The 19,450-nt window shown below is 35.0% G+C and overlaps 2 protein-coding genes across 2 annotated transcripts; both read left to right on the top strand.

Annotated features, from left to right (window-relative positions):
- Window positions 1-1,658: 1,658 nt before the first annotated feature.
- Window positions 1,659-10,593, top strand: LOC147874105 (ankyrin repeat and LEM domain-containing protein 2 homolog). Its single transcript, XM_087347361.1, has 7 exons — window positions 1,659-1,924; window positions 2,619-2,956; window positions 4,737-5,048; window positions 5,951-6,103; window positions 7,010-7,230; window positions 8,011-9,107; window positions 10,080-10,593. Exons 1-7 carry the CDS (start codon window positions 1,876-1,878, stop codon window positions 10,313-10,315), a joined length of 2,406 nt encoding a protein of 801 aa, XP_087203487.1. The 5' UTR covers window positions 1,659-1,875; the 3' UTR covers window positions 10,316-10,593.
- A 2,446-nt stretch (window positions 10,594-13,039) lies between these two features.
- LOC147874104 (ankyrin repeat and LEM domain-containing protein 2-like) lies at window positions 13,040-19,313 on the top strand. Its single transcript, XM_087347363.1, has 3 exons — window positions 13,040-13,475; window positions 13,919-14,050; window positions 14,976-19,313. The coding sequence occupies exons 1-3, from the start codon at window positions 13,267-13,269 to the stop codon at window positions 15,163-15,165; spliced, it is 531 nt and encodes a 176-aa protein (XP_087203489.1). The 5' UTR covers window positions 13,040-13,266; the 3' UTR covers window positions 15,166-19,313.
- Window positions 19,314-19,450: the final 137 nt, after the last annotated feature.

Below are 19,450 nucleotides of genomic sequence, written 5' to 3'. Positions count from 1 at the left end.
ACAGAAATCTTCATACTCACCGCTGTGAGAACCTCAAGTCTTACATCATTTTAGGCATTTAAAGATATTAACAGTATACTCATTATACATTCAAGAAACCATTTTATATGCAAAAGAAAAGTGTGTCTGCACTGTAAACAAACAAGTACATACATATAACACAAGAAATAATAATGACTATCACAAATATGTACATAAGTTAGAACTTTATAATAATAAACTGTCTGTAGCAGATTTTTTCTTCTATAACAAACTGCCTACCATAATAAAACAAATAAGAAATAACAATCAGTTTAAGAAGGAATTGAAGGACTTTCTTATTAAGGGGTGTTACTATTCTCTAGAAGACTATCTTAATGAAGAATTTTTGAATATTGGCTACGGATAATCTAATGTGTATAATGCTGTATCTCCAATGGGATTATATTGTATTTTGATAATGTAGATTGACATATCCTATATCAATGTATTTTTGATCTACAGGGAAAAAAGTATTATTATTATGGACTGCAAGCTTTATTTTCACCAACATATTGATTACATATGTTCACAAGCCCTTAGAATGCTAGGTTTTATTAGGTATATTACGTCTTCTTTTTCTACTTTAGATAGTAATAGAATTCCAAGTAACATACTTGGAATTCTATTACTTCCACTGATTCTACCAAAGTTGAAAGAATTCAAAGGAAATTTGCTGCTTTATGTCACGCCAGATTTTGTAATGTCCTAAGTGACTATAATTATGAAGACGTTTCAGTTAGGTTAAATTTTCTTTGACTGCACCTGCGGAGGAGCCATCTTGATGCTCTCTTTCTCATTAATATATTTAAAGGTAAAATTTGCTGCCCATCCGTTTTGGATTCAGTTTCTTTGCGCGTGCCCTCCAGATGCATTAGAGACTACTTCACGTTTTTTTGTTTATCGTAGTCTTAAAGCTAGTTCCTTGTTTAGGTGTGCTTCTGCTGCGAATGCAGTGTCAGCGCATCAACATTTTTAACAAGGAGAATATTTTTCTTAGGCATTTTATTTAGCCAATTTCCTTTTTTTTCTTCCCTTTCTTTTCTTTTCTTTTTTCTTTTTACTAAAGTTTCATTTTGTATGTATCATTTATATTTAACTGTTTTTAATTTAATTATTATATACTTAGGCATATTATTCAGCTCATTTGCTTGTTGATTATTTTGTAACAAATTAATTTATTGATATATTATCATTATTATATTGTACATCTATATATTTAGTTTATTGTTTCTTTGTTTTTGTATTGTTATGTTTATTGTTAGTGCTTGACTGTTATTGGCCTCTTTTGGCTGTTGCCAAGCACTCTAATAAATGAAATGAACTGAATTATTATTATTATTATCATCTACCAACAAACCCATACAGCATTAAAACCCAAGACCAACAATGCTGCTCACTGCTGTGAGAACCTCATATATGCAATTAATTCACTCCTTCAGACTTTTATAAGCTCCTGTACTTAATCTGCCATTAGCATATGAATGCCCAAGTACTGAACCAATTGCACTCAAACTGTGAGAACCTTAGATTTCATCAGGCATGATGTATATACTACCAAAGGTAATAGCATTTTACAGTCCGTGAAATGGCGTCTATCATCCCGAGGTTGGTAGGTCTCTGTGGTTGGTATTAGTGATTGCGTCGTAACTGAAAGACAGTTGAATTCGAGTTTTATTAAGCTTCTGCTTTGATTTAACGTCTTCCTACCTTGACTCCTTTGAAGTTTTTGTTTTAAGAAGGGTTTTATGAAAGTTATGTGTACAGTAGGTTTTTATATTTAAACGCAACGTTTTATATGTGAAGGACGCGGCAATTTCGAAACAAAAATTTTGTAATCCTGATAATTTTGAAAAAATGTATTACGGTGTAAATATACCTAGAGACGCTGCCTTAGAATCTGATGGTAAGTAGGTGCATTCGAAAGTTAGTTTTAAGATTTTGAATTGTAGACATAGTGTATTTACATTCCACGGATAATAATATAAGTACAGAACTTATATATGGACTTATGAATTTTAAATACAACAACAACCCAGAAGACAGAAATCTTCATACTCACCGCTGTGAAACCTCAAATCTTGCAACAAAACCTTATTTACATATAGATATACCTAAAGCTTAAGAAGTGTCAACAGAGGTAAAATCATCTACAGAGTAGGAGTAGGTTAAGAGGTAATGCAGACTTGATTACTTTTATATCATGATTTAAACTCTTAATTGTATGTGGAAGATTATTGAATGACTTGATACCTGTATAATATACTCCTTTTTGGTATGTAGTGAGGTTAGGATTTGGCATTTGAAGGTCATATTTACATCTTATGTTTAGATTGTGTACATCTTTATTTATTTGAAATTTGTCCAAGTTTTTCACCATAAATGATAGTAAGGAGAGTATTTATTCACTTTCAAATGAAAGTGTAGAAAATTTTCTACAAGAGCCTCTGCTTTTAATACCTGTCATTATTTTAATTATTTTCTTTTGGATGTAAAATAGTTAAATACTGTCTGTTGAATTTCCATACAGTATCCACTCATTTCCATTGACAGATTTATGCAGCATTTGTATATATAAACATTTTTGCTTTATTTTTCAGACACTCTGCATGTCTATAATGACAAATCAGAAGCACTGAAAATTATGAAGAAAAACAAGGAAGCGAGGTTAAAATCGTTTAAGACAAGACAGGAGGCTGTGGAATTTGCAGTTCAAGCTCCTGAAATTGTAGTTCCCTTATCTGTGTTAACAGAAAATTTAGAAACCAGCAGTCCTGTAATAGGCGAAAAACCAAGTCCTTTCAGAGCACCTAAATCACAGGATTTGGTTTGGCTGAGGAAAGTGATAGAATGTGGTGACACTCATACATTCACAAATACCATCTGGTTTAATCCTCGTTACCTAGTGAGTAGTGGAGATACTCCAGCCATTCTTCAGGTATGCAGGTTGCTTTCTTGTAAATAGTTTTGAAATGTGTGTGTTAGTATTCTACATAGAATTCTTAACTCGGCCATCTCTGATTTTAATGCTCTTTTCATACACAAAAAATAAATCAGACTGCCCTACCAAAACATTCTGTGCAATAAAATGGTTTCACAACATTAAGAGTGAGCATCAGAAGCAGGGGATTTTGAAGTTAGGTGTTTCTTTTATTTTTATATGTGTAGTTGGGAGCCATCTATGAATGACTAAATGAAATCCAGGCTCTTGTATGGGTGATTATATACAGAAACCAAAGTTTGTTAAAAATTTTAAGTCCATGGGTTAAGAAAGGGTTATGAAAACTGGCATGAGTAATGTTTTTTCTTTTTCCTCTGTTATTTGTGTGTTCAAGATACAGGGTTGTTATTTTGTATTTAGATAATTATGTAAAAAACCAATTTAGCTTATGTATATATCACTGAGAACTTAAAACAAAAATTATCTGGTGTTGATATTTCTCCAAGGTTTCGTTAATACATTCAAAAGTATAGGTTAGAATTGCATAAGAAAATAAAGAGAAGAAAAACTTGATTATGCTATTGCAAGATTAGAGCATTTGTCAAGAAATCACTGGTATATCTAGTCTAGCAATATGATGTTTCGGTCTTCTCAGCAAGAACTGCTATAAAATTAATGAAACTTCACCTATTTCTGTAACAACCATGAGACCCAGCTATAATAATACATTTTTGCAACTGGTTTATCCAGACAATGAATGAAGATTCACTGACCCACAAGTATTGTTTTTTACTGACAAAGCCTGGTTTTACTTAATTGGACACATGAACACACAAAATAACTGATTCTGGTGCTCAAAATACCGTGGAGTCATTCATGATATTCTACTTCAACATCCAGAAGTTGGTGTTTGGTGTGGAATCAGTGTATGGTGAATAATTGTCTCTGTTTTTCTTTTATGGATAGTCTTCACTCAGGAAGCTATGTTAATTAGATTTTGAAAAGGATTTTCCTTAAGCTAACAGAAAAAAAGGAGGTGTATGGTTACTTTTAGCAGGATTCAGTAAAGGTGAACACAACCGATAACTCTGTGGCCACAATAACTGACATGTTTGGTGAAAAATGTATTAATGAAAGTTTATGACCAACTTGTTTCCCAGACCTCACACTGTGTGATTTTTATTTATGGGGTAGCTTGAAAGACAAAGTGCATAAAATAAATCAAAGAAAATATTGAGGAAGCAATATTCAAGATTTTCCCAACAAGCAGCAGTGTGTGAACTGGAGTGTGCTTTGCTGTGCATTTTTATTAAAATAAAAGTCAGTGTTGTTCTTTGACATTTATCTTGAGATCCAAATGTAAAACAGAAAAACATCCATGTTCTTCTTTGATTTCAACTCTTATGGGGATTTACCATTTTTTGTGGGTACTTTCAACCTTAATTGCACCGGGAACTACACTAAGATGTGTCACAGTCTTTTATTTATATATTATTTATTTATTCTACATTAGCTGTAATTTACTGTATAAACTTATAAATCATTATGCTTTGTTCTGCCTGACAATCATTGGTAATATTTATATTATGGTAAAAGTGAATAATCTATTCATTATCAATAATGACCTGCAATTATAGAATATCGCTAGCAGAGAATTGTACATAATTGTCAGTTATTATTCATAAGTGATATTTAATCATTATTACTGCACATTTACATGACAGATGATCAAATTTAAATAATTTATTTACTGTTTCTTTGTCTTTTCCGGGTTTAGGAAGGCTCACGGTATAACGCAATGCATGTAGCAGCCAAGGCTTGTGACGCACAAATATGTGATCTAATTCTACAGACAGTGAGCAATGTTGCATTTATTCAGTTGCTGTATGGAGATGATGATGCTGCCAACTGTCAGGACCGAGCTCGTATCTTGTTGGATCTTTACCTGAATACTCCTGATAAGGCCCTCAATGAGACTCCGATACATTTTGCAGTTAAATTGGGAGCTCTTTCAGTTGTAGATGTATTGGTGTCTTATCCACAATGTGATAGACATGCGAGGAATAAATATGGACAAACACCAAGAGATGCAAGTAACATGTATTTTCATTATCATATATACATCACAGTATTCTTCAGGCGTGAGTACTTGGTATAAAATATTTATGTTATTCTTTGTGCTTCAACTAAGAAGAATGTGATTGGTTAGGAATGTAGTATGATGGGAGAATCAAGAAATATGTACAGAGTTTTGTTTGGGAAACCGTAAGACACGAGGTCAAGGCATAGGTGGAATTTGGTCAAAAGTATTATATGAAAAAGTGATGGCCCATCAAATTCCATGAAATGAGGGAATTTTTTGATTATTTGAATGACAGAAATTTTTAATGAAAAGTCCTCTACCTTGGAGTTAGTTGGTCCAAAATATTTTTCAGTTTGTTAAAAAAGTGATAGTATAACCCAGGAATTTAGTTCACACCCAGTGTTATTGATTTTCATAAAAAATTAAATTAAGTATATCATAAAGTATTTAGCACATTGACATTTTAAAATATTGTTTGTAAGAATTTGTGAAGGCCTTTCTTTTAGAGTTTTACCAAGGATAATGGAATTATAAATACTGTACAGTATATGATTCCATTTTGAAGTTTAGAAAGTTTATATAATTGAATGTGATGTGACGATAATTATGAATAGTGAATAGATAAGAATCTGGGAATATACAGTCATGGCTTATGTCAGTTCCATGAAATTGCCTGGAGAGACTCACAAACAGAAAAATGACAATCCGGATAGTGATTAGACTGGTCAAGATTCAAACTAGCTAACCTCCCTAATACAAATGTGGAGTGCTGCCAGAGGACCAGTCTGCTTGCTGAGATGTAGCATTTTACATAGCTGAAACAATTAAAATAGTGTGGTTATATGTACATAACGTTATTTCTATCTTACTTACCATACTCATGATTTCTCCTTCTTCTTTTTTTCCAGGTTATCTGCAGTCGTGTTTCCTCTCCAGATGAAAGTCTAAGGCAAAAACTGTCAAATTTACTGGATGACATGTTTTATGTTCCTGTACTTAGATCAGAGGATAATTCTGTACAGCCTACTGTTGGTGATCCATTCTCTCCTGCTTGCCCTCTGGTTGGTAATAAATTGTTTTTACACATGTATTCACTATGCAGGGTCCTGTCGAGAAATTTAAATTAGTCAGAGAATTCTCTCATATCAGAGCACGTAGTTGACAAAGTGTCAATTGCAAAGTGACGCTGAGACAATTCAGGGTGTTCACAGGATGTCTGGAGATTCATTTCTAGTGGGAATGTTGACAGTTACATCTGTTACCATGTTTAGACCCCACACACTGCTTATTTGATGGATGCTAGGAGGTTTATATGTTCTGTCTCATGTATTGTGTGTGTACTTCATATGTAACCAAAACTATCAAATATAACAGTTTGTAAAATGTTTTACTTAACGTGAAATGTTTTGTCACAATTTTTTTTCCGTGATAATGGGTTATTCATCATATTGCCTAGCACCGAAGAGTACAGATTAAATGTGTTCCTCTCAAAACACCTTGATTAAAGCTTTTTTGAATTTTTTTGTAGATGTTCTGTTTTTATGTGCTTAATAGCTGTTTTCCATTATTTAATTGTATCTTGACTTTATTATATTTTGAATGCCTTCTGAATTTATTTCTTGTTATTTTTATTTGTCTTTGTGTTTCAGTTTTCAGTTCTATAGGAAATAATCTAGGGACTGTGTCCTTTTAGGTAGGGTGATCACCATACACCACCTACTGTTATCCCCTTGGTCCATTCTTGATCAAGGAGACTGGGCTCCATGAGCTGACAGTGCATATATATCTATACTACACCCACCCAATCACCAATCAAATCAACCTGTCAGTCTCTGGTGTTGGAGGCAGACACAGTCTGTGAAATGCAGAAAATTAACTTCATACAAACATGGCTCATCATCCGAGGAGACGTCATTCTATTAATTTACTGTTTGTTCTAAAATGTTTCTAAAATGTTTATTCATCAGGTATTAAAAGCTGATCCACTTAATGGAAGAATGGAAATCCGGGCTTATGCAGGACCAATGAATCATGAAAAAGCAATCGTGTTCCGGAAGAAGTGGAAGACTCCTCCTCGGATGCCTCGGACTCCAAACCAGAATGCCTGCAGACAGGCATATACAGGAAGTCTGAGTTGTCATGCATTTAGACTGCTGGATGTTGAGAAAGGATTAGAAAGAGTTGGCAGGTGGGAGATACGGACGACTTCAAGCTTATGTTTCTTTCACTTTGCTTTAGTGAGACACTGTTTGCCCATATCTAAGTGGTTCTTGAAGTCAGAGCTTCAAATATAGAAATTATTTTACTCAACAAACAGTTATATTCTTATGTATTATAAGATAAATGCATCATGACCTGAGAAAGGGCTTGGTGCCCCATATGAACCTTTAGCCTTGCACGTCCCAGTTAACCTCTAAAACCGAATATTGTGCTTATGTAATTTCAAATGAAGCTTAGATTATGAAGCAAAATGATATGTTACTGTTACTGAATGTATACATTTTAAAATTTAGAACCTCACGAGGCAGTCTGTTTGACAGGAAAATGCAGACTCCACTACTCACACATCAACCAATCATAAGTAATATCAAGCATTGTTGATGGTAAATTACAAAGCCATTTATTCTTTCCTTCCACTTTATCTTTCTGTATTTAGGTGCGTGTTTTATTCTACTTTATGCTGTTTCTCTGCCTCTTATTATTCATTCAGTTTTGTTGACAGTGTTCCTCAGTTTTTCCATATAAAAGCAATGGGATGCAAGAAAATGTCTTTACTATTTTCACATGACATAATATTAGTATATTTGTTTTAGTAGTAGAATGGTGTCCTGCTGAAACAGTTTCAGTTAGTAGCTTGATGTTATTGGCCAAAGAAAATGTTGACCATGAAGCATAATGCAAAGGAAGAAAATATCTGCTTTACTTTGCCCGAAAGTATAATATATTTTGTGCCTGTGATTTCTTACAGGGACCTGGCTGAGGAATTCAGGGTTGGTTGGAATGAATATTGGCCATTTCTTGATACATTTACAAATTTGGCCTCTGAGGATGGGCTTCAGAAACTTGAGGCTTATCTGAAGAACAGATTTCAGGAGGCTGCACAGAAACCATATTCAACCAAGGAGTGTTATGATAGTTCAGAATGTGTAGTGAATGGTTGTGTATCATCTTTAACAGAGTATAGTGAAAATCAGTCAGTTGATGATGAGATTAGTCCAGTGTCAAACCTGTGCCTTGCTTTTAAAGCGTGCAGTCTGTCTGACACCAGTCCAGTTAGACCACTAGTAGAGAATGCGTTTAAGACCAAATCAAATGTGTACAGTCATCGAAAAGTGGATACAAATGCTGGCATGGAAGATGAAACTCTGTTGAATCCAGGTGTTAGCCCATTCTTATGTGTAGAAAAATCTTGTTGTGTGTTCGCTAAACGAATGTTTGATAGACTCGCGTTTGTTGGTCGTAGTGTACGGGTTAGTGATTCAGTGCCTGACATGCTTCATCCAGATCTTGTCAGCAGTTTTAAAGATGACGCCAGATTCGCATCTGTCGATTTTAATCTCGTTCACTCTCGAATAGCCGTAATCGTAGCAGCAAAGCTTATTGAGCTTACTAGTGATGAATTGGAATTTGTCGTGTCTGGTCTTCAATCTACAGTTTCCCCAGTGTCATGTTCTTATTCAGATGAAGAGGATGATGTGAGCATATGTTACCGTGATGCACATGCATATGATGAACACCAAAGAAAAACCAATTGTGAACGTAATCAGGTAAAATGTATTGCCGAGTATATTCTTTGCGCCTTAGAAATACAAGAAAATGATAAAGACACAGACAAAACCAGTGGTGCTAAGAAAGATATCCATGTCCGAACAGAAGAAGAATGTATGAGGATTTGGTCTGATGGTTCACAGTGCTTATGCTTCAGACAAAATCATAATTTTATGAGAAATGCTAGGAAAGGTTGGTCCTTCAAGAGAAATCATGTGCGGTATACATCTGACAAAGCTAACACACAATCTTCATCAGATGGAATTACAAGACGACTTACATTTGTAGAAGATAATGGTGAGTTTTTGACACATGCATATTTGTTACGTTGTTTGCATAAAATAAATGTCATGGTGTGTTGGTCTGTAGAATTTAATTTTATTTATTATTTGTAGAAATTATATTAGTTTATGTAAGGTACCTTTATTCCACCTTAAAAATGTAGTGATACTCGGGGATTAACAAAGCACTGAAAATAAATATATATCCATCACCATTTCAGTTCCATCTAGTGATAATTCTTCATTATTTGAACCTCTGAACTAAAGTAAGTAAATGCTGAATGTGACTAAAAATTGTTTATGTATGTATTTATTTATTTGTGGTTTATTTAATGATACTGTCAGTAGTTCAGATTACTTAGCATCAAATGATGAGATGAGTAATGAATAATGAATTGAAAGGATATGGAAGAAGGTGGACATGGTCTGATGCCAGAATTTGCAGGGAAGACCTGAGTAAAACCATGAAAATCCTTAGGATAACTAGTCTCCAGGCTAAGATTTAAATCATATGCCCCAAATATGAAGCAGGAGAATTACAGATTTTTTGTTGGAATCAGTTCGTTTGGTGTAGGTTGAAGTCTTTGACACTCCCAAATGTAACTGAGTGACCTTTGTAACAAATCAAGTTTTTATCCATTCACGCCTATACTCGTTGCATATACTGGTCTCTTTCTTGAAAACATAAGTCCTCCAAGTGTTAGGGTTTCCAGTGACTGGAGTTTGAAGAATCAATTTGTCCTTGAAAAGTTTAGAATGTCTAAAGAGAGATTTTTAGCAGTACCAATATTTTACTTCTGTAGATGGTGCTGTGAATGCTGTAAATACCATTGCATTCTATTCTTCTTCTGTGACACTCAGGGGATTTTAGACAATATAATTACTGTTACAATTGATCTCCTTCCTCATATTCATTATTGTTGATCCTATTAGCATATTGTACATTATAATAAATAATGAAGCTAATTAATTATGTACTTTCCACTAGATTCTGACCAGCAGTGTGATAGTACAAGAATTAGTGAGATGGAAGGTTCCATTGATGAAACACACTGTAATCTGAAAGTGAGCAGCTTTAAAAAGAGACAGACATATAATTCAGAAACTAATAAGTTACATAAAATGACATTCATATCATCAGGTGGTGAGTTTTCAGAAGGTAAGATTTCTGATCCGTGTTTTTATGTACATGTCTTTTTAAAATGGAAATTTATGCTAATATAAGTGCTGGAGACTGAATATTGTATATTGCAGCGTTTCTCAACCTGTGGTACATGTACCACTGGTGGTATGCGAACTAAGTAAGGAAAGCAGAAGATAATATTAACATAAATAAGATTTCCCTGAACGAATTTGGTTAGTGGTACATTTAGTGTGTTAAATTAGAATTAGTGGCATGCCAGCGAAAAAGGGTAAGAACCCCTGGTTTAGTGGAATACAGGGCTAGTCTAAGTGATGTTCACGATATGAAAGAAATAATACGTTCAATGAAATTCAGATGCACAAAATTGGTACCAATGGAAAGAGAAACTCTTCAAGTTTTGTTTCAGTACATCACAGGTGTTCAGTGCGAGCCCCCTTGGTAACTCGGCACACATCCAAAGTGTAGTCGAGTTCCTCCCAGACACGTTGCAGCATATCATGATCGATTGCTGTAATGGCTTCTGGCAAGGTCTGTAGTGAGTGTGGCACGAAGAATATCTTTGATGAACTCCTACAGAAAAAAATCACAGGGCGTCAGGTCCGGTGAATGTGGAAATCCAGGACACAAAAGGCTCCTCTGCCTTCGTTGGCAGTAATTTTCTGTCATATCGCCCCTGGCGGCGAACAGTGTTACTATGCGGCCACGAAGTATACCAACATAAACTTGGAGAGTTTCTCTTTCCATCGGTACCAATTTTGTGCATCTGAATTTCATTAAACGTGAGTAACATGTGTTTCAAATCGGGAACATCATTTAGACTAGCCCTGTATAAAGACCTGAAGGGACTAGTTGTAATTTACAGAATGTAGGGGTTCTGACAAACACGTAAAATCGATCCCGTAACTTTGGGAGGGAATTAATAATAGAAATCATGCACAAATCAGAAAGATGTTCCATTAATTTTTGGTTTCCTCTAAAGCATGAGGCTTTAATTATAGAGAAGATTCATTTCTGTATTTAAATAATGGCAAAGGTTATAAATCCAGTGCTGTGTTCTATGTTTTAAATTTTATACATTGCAGCCGTGTTACAGATAAGGATTTGAACACATGAACAACCAGGAAAATTATCTCCATCTACAAAATTTATGACCAGAAAATTGTGAAATTTATTTGGAATTATAGTAGTGCAGTATCCTGAAAATAAAGAATATTTTTCATTTGGCGCTGTTGAGTGATAACAAGAAATATTGCAAATATTTAATATAATAATTTCATAAAATTTGCCATGTTTGTTGATGTAATATGAAACTCAGTTTACACCTGTTACTGTCCATACAATTTCAGATATATGTGGTGTCAATATTCTCAGAAAATATGTTTTCCTTATTTTATAATAGTACAGAGAAACTAAGTGTCATTATTTTTCTCCCTATCTATGCCCATGTGATGTAAAGCATGGATTATCAACCTTTGAAGACCCTGGAACTACATTTATCCTTTCTTGTTGACTTAGGGGCTACATATTGTAACTGACAACAATTTTAACTTTCATGTCAGTTTATTGAAAATTATACTAACACCAACAGTTCCACATATTAAATAATTGTATTTATAAATTTGTTGATGTTGGTTTTATTAATCACTTAAAATTAGTAAGATTTTATTTTCATATGGCAGTGAATATGAAGATGCCTGTCTTCTGGGTTGTTTCACTGTGTATAGTCTGGTAGAAGTTTACAAGCGTTTCAGAAGTATTTGCTACCTCCATCATCGCACCTCTGAAATGTTAGTAAACTTCAACCGGACTACATGGAGCAACAACCCAGAAGACAGGAATCTTCACACAGGAAAAATTAATTTATCATGGTACATTATTAAAAAATGTGGGCAGGGCACAGATACCAGGTTGGGAAAATGTGTTGTAGATCATCCAGAGTTAAGAGAATAGATTAAGGGGTATGGTGCTGAAGCAAGAAAGGGCTCCTCCTCTGTGGATTTGGCAGGGGAGGAATAAGGAAGGCAGTGTGCTACATAATTAAATACTGTAACTGGATACAGTTCGAAGCGCAAAGGAAGTTCCTTGAAGATGTTAAACTGATGTGTGTTATTCGACAGTTTCCTTCATCTGTAAATTTAAAACACCCATGTTTCAGAAGCTAGCTCTGCTTCCATCATTAGGTGAAACTGTTAGGTTGTATATATCAAATCTAAAACTTCTTGACGATGGATAATATCCAAGGAAATTTTTATTCAATTGTTAGGTTGTATAGTTTTATAATTTTTTTCTAATTTATAGATGAAAGATAATGTACACTGTTGTGTCAGTTTAATGATGCATCTTCATCAAAAACCTTTAGACTTCTCTTGAATGTATTTATGATGATGAGCTTGATCTTGTGTATTTGGTAGCCTACATTTTTCATGATATATCATGCTCGTAGCGCCTCATACTTCAGAGGCCTGGGTTCATTTCCAGGGCATTGTCGCAAAGTAACAGTGAGACATGTATTTCTCTGAGTTCTTTGGTTTACTCTGGCAATTACCTCTGACCCAGGACTTTACTGGACTCAGAAGTGAAGACATTACACTTTTAACTGGTCAGAATATTTATTTATTATGTAGTATTGGCTGATGAATGTATTTCTATTACTAGTTTGCAAATTTGAAGTTACTTGTAAGATTTGCGGTTTTCACAGCTGTGAGTATGAATCTTTCTGCCGTGTGGGTTGTTCTGCTGTGTAGTCTGGTCGATGGATACCAACATTTCAGAGGTCATACTGCCTCCATCATCAGGGGATGACGGAGGCAGTATGACCTCTGAAACGTTGGTTAACATCGACCAGACTACACAGCGCAACAAGCCAGAAGACAGAAATCTTCTTGAAGTAACTTATTTGCACACCAACATATTCATTCATGTGTAATTTCAAATGCTATGTGTTGATAAATTCTGTTTTAATATTAGTTCTTTGTGTGAATTTGGAAGATGATTATAGACCATAGACCATATAATTTTATGAAATGTATAGATGGTAGCCTCTAACAGATCATGTCTTATGCATGTGAGTTTTCTTTGTATTCCAGATGATGATGATGATGAATATTTCACACCACCATCAACACCTGAAAAACTCAGCAGAAATGAAGTACATTCATACTGCGATGATGATGATGATGATGATGGCGATGACGCTGAAATGTTAACACCAGTCGAATGGCCAGATGTTTTTATACAAGGGTAAATACTGAATGTCACATAAAGCAAAGAGTAGAATAATTTGTCTACCCACTACTGCTGCTACATTTATTTAACCAAAATGTTGGGGAAAGTTTTTTTGCCAGCTGCATAGAATTCATATTTGCCTGGTCAGCAGTTCGTCATTCATGAAATCTTTATCTGACAGTGAAGTACCCAAACACACTAATTGTTACCTAATTTTTGTAGACGGTAAAATTTTAATCACTTAAAGTGGTAATGATTGCTAGAAGCTGTATTTTGTTGTTTCCTCATCTTGTAATTTTCAAACGCCTGTGCTGCCATGTAGTCTTATATGTGGTTAGCAACATTTAGATCTAATGATGAAAAATCTGTAACCACCTTAAAAGTGCCCAGAATCACAACCCAGAATACTAAATATATGAGCACAAAATAGTCTTATTGAAATATAATTTTTTTTCTAGTGACTCACCTACCAAGTTGGATGCCACTGTAATGCAGGCATTGGATGGCTTAAATATAGACCCTATAGAATATCCTAACATTTATAGATGGCGACATTTGGTTTTGCTGTACTCTGAAAGTGTGAGAGCCATGTAAGTAATGTGTCTAATGTAAATAAAATTAGTCAGTAATAAATTAAAATTACATTTACGATAATTCCAACTTTTATGGTTCCCAGAAAATTTTTACATTCAATTTTTGTATGTACTGCATTTTCCATGGACAATCCATAGTACTCTATGTTGTATGAAGTGTACAAGTTCAATTTGTTGTCCATTGTTTGTATTTGTATTATCTTTGTACACAATATTAATTAAATTAAAAAAGAATTATGAACACGTTCCTAGCCATCCATAGTATTTCATCTGTTTTCCCTTTCAAACTAAATAGTAAATATCTTGTTTGGAATGTTCATGTGGAAATGGATTGTTAAATTGTGTAATTATGGTTACAAGATAATGGTTTTAGCTCTAATAATATTTCTGTTATGTTCCACTTTGAAGTTTGTAATTGTTAAATTGATTTAAGATTTTTCATGTATTTCAATAAACACAGAAAGTTTTGTAAAACTCCTTTTTGTCAGAGTAGAGTTTCTAATATGTGCATATGGATAATAAGAAGAAGACATGTATAAAGTGAAGCTTTCATGATAGACTCTCAGGTTACCAGCCATGTCAGATGGCTGAATGGTGAATGAACCATATTTTCTGCCAACATTGTGAGAGAAATCTCTGTTCTCATCCTCAGGTCTCAGATTTGTTACGCAGCAGCCTTGAGGATGAGAGCAGGGGTTGTTTTCGAAACGTTGGCAGAAGATATGGTCTATTCACCATTCAGCCACCTGACGCGGCTTGTAACCCGAGTCTTTCATCATCAAGAAGACATGTTTTTCAAATTTTAAACTAAATGTCTATGGAAAATAAAGTTGAATTACAAAGAAGTTGAAATGGTGGACAGAATTTGTCAATGGACATTAAGAAGGTAAAACATTTTAATTATATGTCTTGTAACTTTCAGATGGTCCAGTCCTCTTCCTTCGAGGCCTAAAGAAAGAACTAGAATGCTTCAGATACCTGTCGCAGATTCTTCACAATACCAAAAAGGTATGCAGTCTTCCACTCCTCCACAGGCATGGCACAAAATTACAGGATCATATTCACCATTAAGTCATGAGCGGTTGGAAAGAAAAATACTTATGAAATTCTAATAGCCTATATTTTATAATTAGAAATATGTTTATCTATATCTAGATGTAGTAAATTCTGATGTTTGTACTTATAAAGAATGGGATTGTTAAATTTGTATTATCAGATATTAGAACATTTTAATGCAATGGATAGTTTATTATGTAGGAAGCACATATGGGATATTTTCACAAGATGTTAAAATTTTATGCAGGTAAGGAATAAAAGATTTTTAAAAGAATAAGAAGAAGAATTGATCAGTAAAGGAAGTCAGCAATAAGAGTATTTCTTAAAAAAAATTTCTCAAATAGAGATAATTCCATATGTTCACAAATTAAACTTTAGGCTTCTTGGACGTAGGACCCAGTGATTCATTCACCTTTTTTGTCTCAGTTTACTGTATAATTTTTCTTGTCATTATATTATTATCAATAATGACCTGCAATTATAGAATATCGCTAGCAGAGAATTGTACATAATTGTCAGTTATTATTCATAAGTGATATTTAATCACTATTACTGCACATTTACATGACAAAAGATCAAATTTAAATAATTTATTTACTCATTTACGTGCATATAAACCTTTTTTTCTCTACACTTTGCATAAAGTGTTTAGAGATGTCAGTGATAATGAAATTATAAATACTGTACAGTATATGATTCGATTTTAAAGTTTAGAAATTTTATATAATTAGGCATACGTGGAAGATGCCAAAAGTATTACAGTGAAACCTCGATGCATCGTTTTCGGCGGGGGTGGGAAATAAAAACGATAGATGCGGGAAAACGATAGATGCGGGAAAGCATTAAAATTTAAAAAAAAAAACAATGTTTCTCTTTCAAAGTTACTTCTTTTTACCAAAAAAGTCTTTAATGGACAACTGGTTTGTCGAAACTTTACGTTTTAGACCAAACAGAGTACTTTCCACGTTCAAAATGTTTTCCTCGTCACGTTCGCTAATATTATGGGCTGTTTTGCCAATGCAGCGTGTGCTTCGGCAAAACTCGGCACAGCTTCGGGCTCGCATTCGTCGTCTTCCTCACCGCTCCCACCCCCTTCGCGATCGTCACACAACTCATCAATCGTGTCGACTCCGCATGTAGCAAGCTCGCTGTCTACTGCCGCGTAGTCACCAAATTTAACCACGTCTTTCACGGCGCCAAATCTATTCCAGTCTTCGTGAAAGCCATCATGCTCATCCACACTGACGTTAGAGTCTGCTTCTGCGCGAAGTTCACACCCGTAGCCACCTTTGTGAAAACAATTCAGAACAGTTGGTTGGGAGACATGCCGCCAAGCTGCCACTGTGAAATGAATTGTTTGTAGCACGTCAATTTTCATGTTGACATCCTTCCCAGCATCCATTGCACATACAGCTGTTTGCACAAGGCGCTTTCTATACAACTGCTTGAAAGATTTTATGATGCCCAAATCAAGCGGTTGCAAGACGCTCGTGCAATTTGCTGGATACTGCACGACTTTCACATTTCGTAGAAATGTCGTGTCCTTCGGATGAGCGGCACAATTATCAACAAACAGCAAAATCTTTCTGCCTTGTGCGCCCATGGAGGCATCCAGAGAACTTAAAAACGCCGTAAAGATGTCTGTTGTCATCCAAGCCTTTTTGTTGGCGTGATATTTCACCGGAAGTTTTTTCATGTTTTTGAAACAACGCGGTTTTCGTGATTTTCCAACTACAATCGGAACCCGTTTGTCACTACCGTCACTGTTAACACACAGAAGAACAGTAATTCGGTGTTTTGCACGTATTCCCCCGTGGCAAGATTCACCTTTCAATGCCAGCGTCCTATCCGGGAGGGCGTTGTAGAAAAGTCCGGTCTCATCCGCATTATAAATGTCCCGCGGCTCATATCCCTCCAGCAGTGTTGGCAGTCTCTCGAGCCACAGCTCCGTTACTTCCACATCCACAGCAGCACTTTCGCCGGCTAACTTCTTGTAGACCATACCATGTCGTTCTTTAAACCTACTAATCCAGCCATTCGACGCTGCAAAATTTTCAATATTCAGTCTTGCGGCTATCGTCTTGGCTTTTTCCCGCAAGATGTTGCCATCAACAGGAATTCCTGAGGCCCGCGATTGCTGGTACCAAGTGAAGAGGACACTTTCTAGCTCACTGAAAGTTGATTTTCTTCCGGATTTCCTTTTTTTGCATGAATTACCGCACTTGTCAGTTTGTTTTCGGATTTCTTTCTTCTTTGCAACTATTGAATTTAAAGTAGATGGTGCTAATCCAAGGCGTTTAGCAATGTCGATTCTTTTTTCAAATGGATTCTTCTCCACTTCTTCTATGATTTTTAATCTTTCTTGAACAGTTCTGACTTGCTTTAGTGGGCGAGACATGGTACAGGAATAATAACAAAATAATTAACAGGAGTAAGAGGAATAACAAAATATTTACGGGAACAACAACAAAAGTATAGACTGGAACAATAACAGGAAGAATGGAAGTACTGTTACTGCCGAACTCGACGAAACGTAGCCGTAGAAGACACTGAACCACTGGAAACGAGATGAACCAGAAGAATGAAAAGTGCCGCCAGCCTTTCCTTTGTACTTGTAATAAAAGCATTTGTGAATAAATTCACAGTGCACATGCCATTTGGCATCGCTGGAACGAAATATGAGTGCAGCCTAATTAAAATCGTAAAATTTCTGACAATGAGCACCGCCATTCACTCCAACTATCACCCCTGCACCACTGACCCCTCATTCCAAAAGGATCTGTGCTGGTTGGGGACATAACAGGTTACAGCTACTGTGTATTCCAAAAACATTATGCGTCTTTCGGTATTAATTTATCTCAAAACCCAGCATTTTAATTTCTCAGAAACGATCATTGCGGGAAAATTGTTGGCCGGGACTAAGATTTTTGAACGATCGATGCGATAAAACGATAGTTCGAGGAACGATAGAAGCGGGAAAATGTAACATTATTTTATATGGGATGTATTCGGGACCGAACAAAACGGACGATGCATCCGGGAAAACGATAGTTCCGGGAACGATGGATAGAGGTTTCACTGTATATGAAAAAGTGATGGCCCATGAAATGAGGGAATTTTTTGACTATTAGAATGACTCCAGGGTATTTTGAGCACCAGAATCAGTTATTTTGTGTGTTCATATGTCCAATTAAGTAAAACCAGGCTTTGTCAGTAAAAAACAATAGTTGTGGGTCAGTGAATCTTCATTCATTGTCTGGATAAACCAGTTGCAAAAATGTATTATTATAGCTGGGTCTCCTGGTTGTTACAGAAAAAGGTGAAGTTTCATTAATTTTATAGCAGTTCTTGCCAAGAAGACTGAAACATCTTATTGCTAGACTAGATGGAATGCTAAATTTTATTACTTATATTACGTCTTGTTTTTTTCTACTTTAGATAGCTTATTGGTTTTGTACAATAGTCTTGTTTGGTCTAAATTGGAGTATGGATCTGTTACTTGGAATTCTATTACTTCCACTGATTCTACCAAAGTTGAAAGAATTCAAAGGAAATTTGCTGCTTTATGTCATGCCAGATTTTTTAATGGCCTAAGTGACTATAATTATGAAGACGTTTCAGTTAGGATAAATTTTCTTTGACTGCACCTGCGGAGGAGCCATCTTGATGCTCTCTTTCTCATTAATATATTTAAAGATAAAATTTGTTGCCCATCCGTTTTGGATTCAGTTTCTTTGTGCGTTACCTCCAGATCCATTAGAGACTACTTCACGTTTTTTTGTTTATCGTAGTCTTAAAGCTAGTTCCTTGTTTAGGTGTGCTTCTGCTGCGAATGCAGTGTCAGCGCATCAACATTTTTAACAAGGAGAATATTTTTCTTAGGCATTTTATTTAGCCAATTTCCTCTCTCTCTCTCTCTCTCTCTTTTTTTTTTTTTACTAAAGTTTCATTTTGTATGTATTATTTATATTTAACTATTTTTAATTTAATTATTATATACTTAGGCATATTATTCAGCTCATTTGCTTGTTGATTATTTTGTAACAAATTAATTTATTGATATATTATCATTATTATATTGTACATCTATATATTTAGTTTATTGTTTCTTTGTTTTTGTATTGTTATGTTTATTGTTAGTGCTTGGCTGTTATTGGCCTCTTTTGGATGTTGCCAAGCACTCTAATAAATGAAATGAATTGAATTATTATTATTATTATTATTTACCAAGAAACCCATACAGCATTAAAACCAAAGACCAACAATGCTGCTCACTGCTGTGAGAACCTCATATATGCAATTAATTCACTCCTTCACACTTTTATAAGCTTCTGTACTTAA

The sequence above is a fragment of the Zootermopsis nevadensis genome, unplaced genomic scaffold (assembly GCF_977971745.1).
Source record: "Zootermopsis nevadensis isolate Lab colony 2312 unplaced genomic scaffold, Znev_1.0 Znev_ptg000011l, whole genome shotgun sequence".
Classification (NCBI taxonomy): domain Eukaryota; kingdom Metazoa; phylum Arthropoda; class Insecta; order Blattodea; family Termopsidae; genus Zootermopsis; species Zootermopsis nevadensis.
The sequence above is the reverse complement of the archived record's forward strand: the minus strand, read 5'-3'. Positions and strand labels throughout refer to the sequence as shown.

What these genes read in the sequence shown, in the direction of transcription:
- LOC147874105 (XM_087347361.1), top strand. Translation starts at nt 1,876, where the DNA reads ATGTATTACGGTGTAAATATACCTAGAGACGCTGCCTTAGAATCTGAT. An exon ending in ATACTCCAGCCATTCTTCAG is followed by an intron (nt 2,957 to 4,736) that starts GTATGCAGGTTG and finishes TTCCGGGTTTAG; the next exon opens with GAAGGCTCACGGTATAACGC. An exon ending in GGATTAGAAAGAGTTGGCAG is followed by an intron (nt 7,231 to 8,010) that starts GTGGGAGATACG and finishes GATTTCTTACAG; the next exon opens with GGACCTGGCTGAGGAATTCA.
- LOC147874104 (XM_087347363.1), top strand. Translation starts at nt 13,267, where the DNA reads ATGGTAGCCTCTAACAGATCATGTCTTATGCATGTGAGTTTTCTTTGT. An exon ending in CCAGATGTTTTTATACAAGG is followed by an intron (nt 13,476 to 13,918) that starts GTAAATACTGAA and finishes TTTTTTTTCTAG; the next exon opens with TGACTCACCTACCAAGTTGG. An exon ending in TCTGAAAGTGTGAGAGCCAT is followed by an intron (nt 14,051 to 14,975) that starts GTAAGTAATGTG and finishes TGTAACTTTCAG; the next exon opens with ATGGTCCAGTCCTCTTCCTT.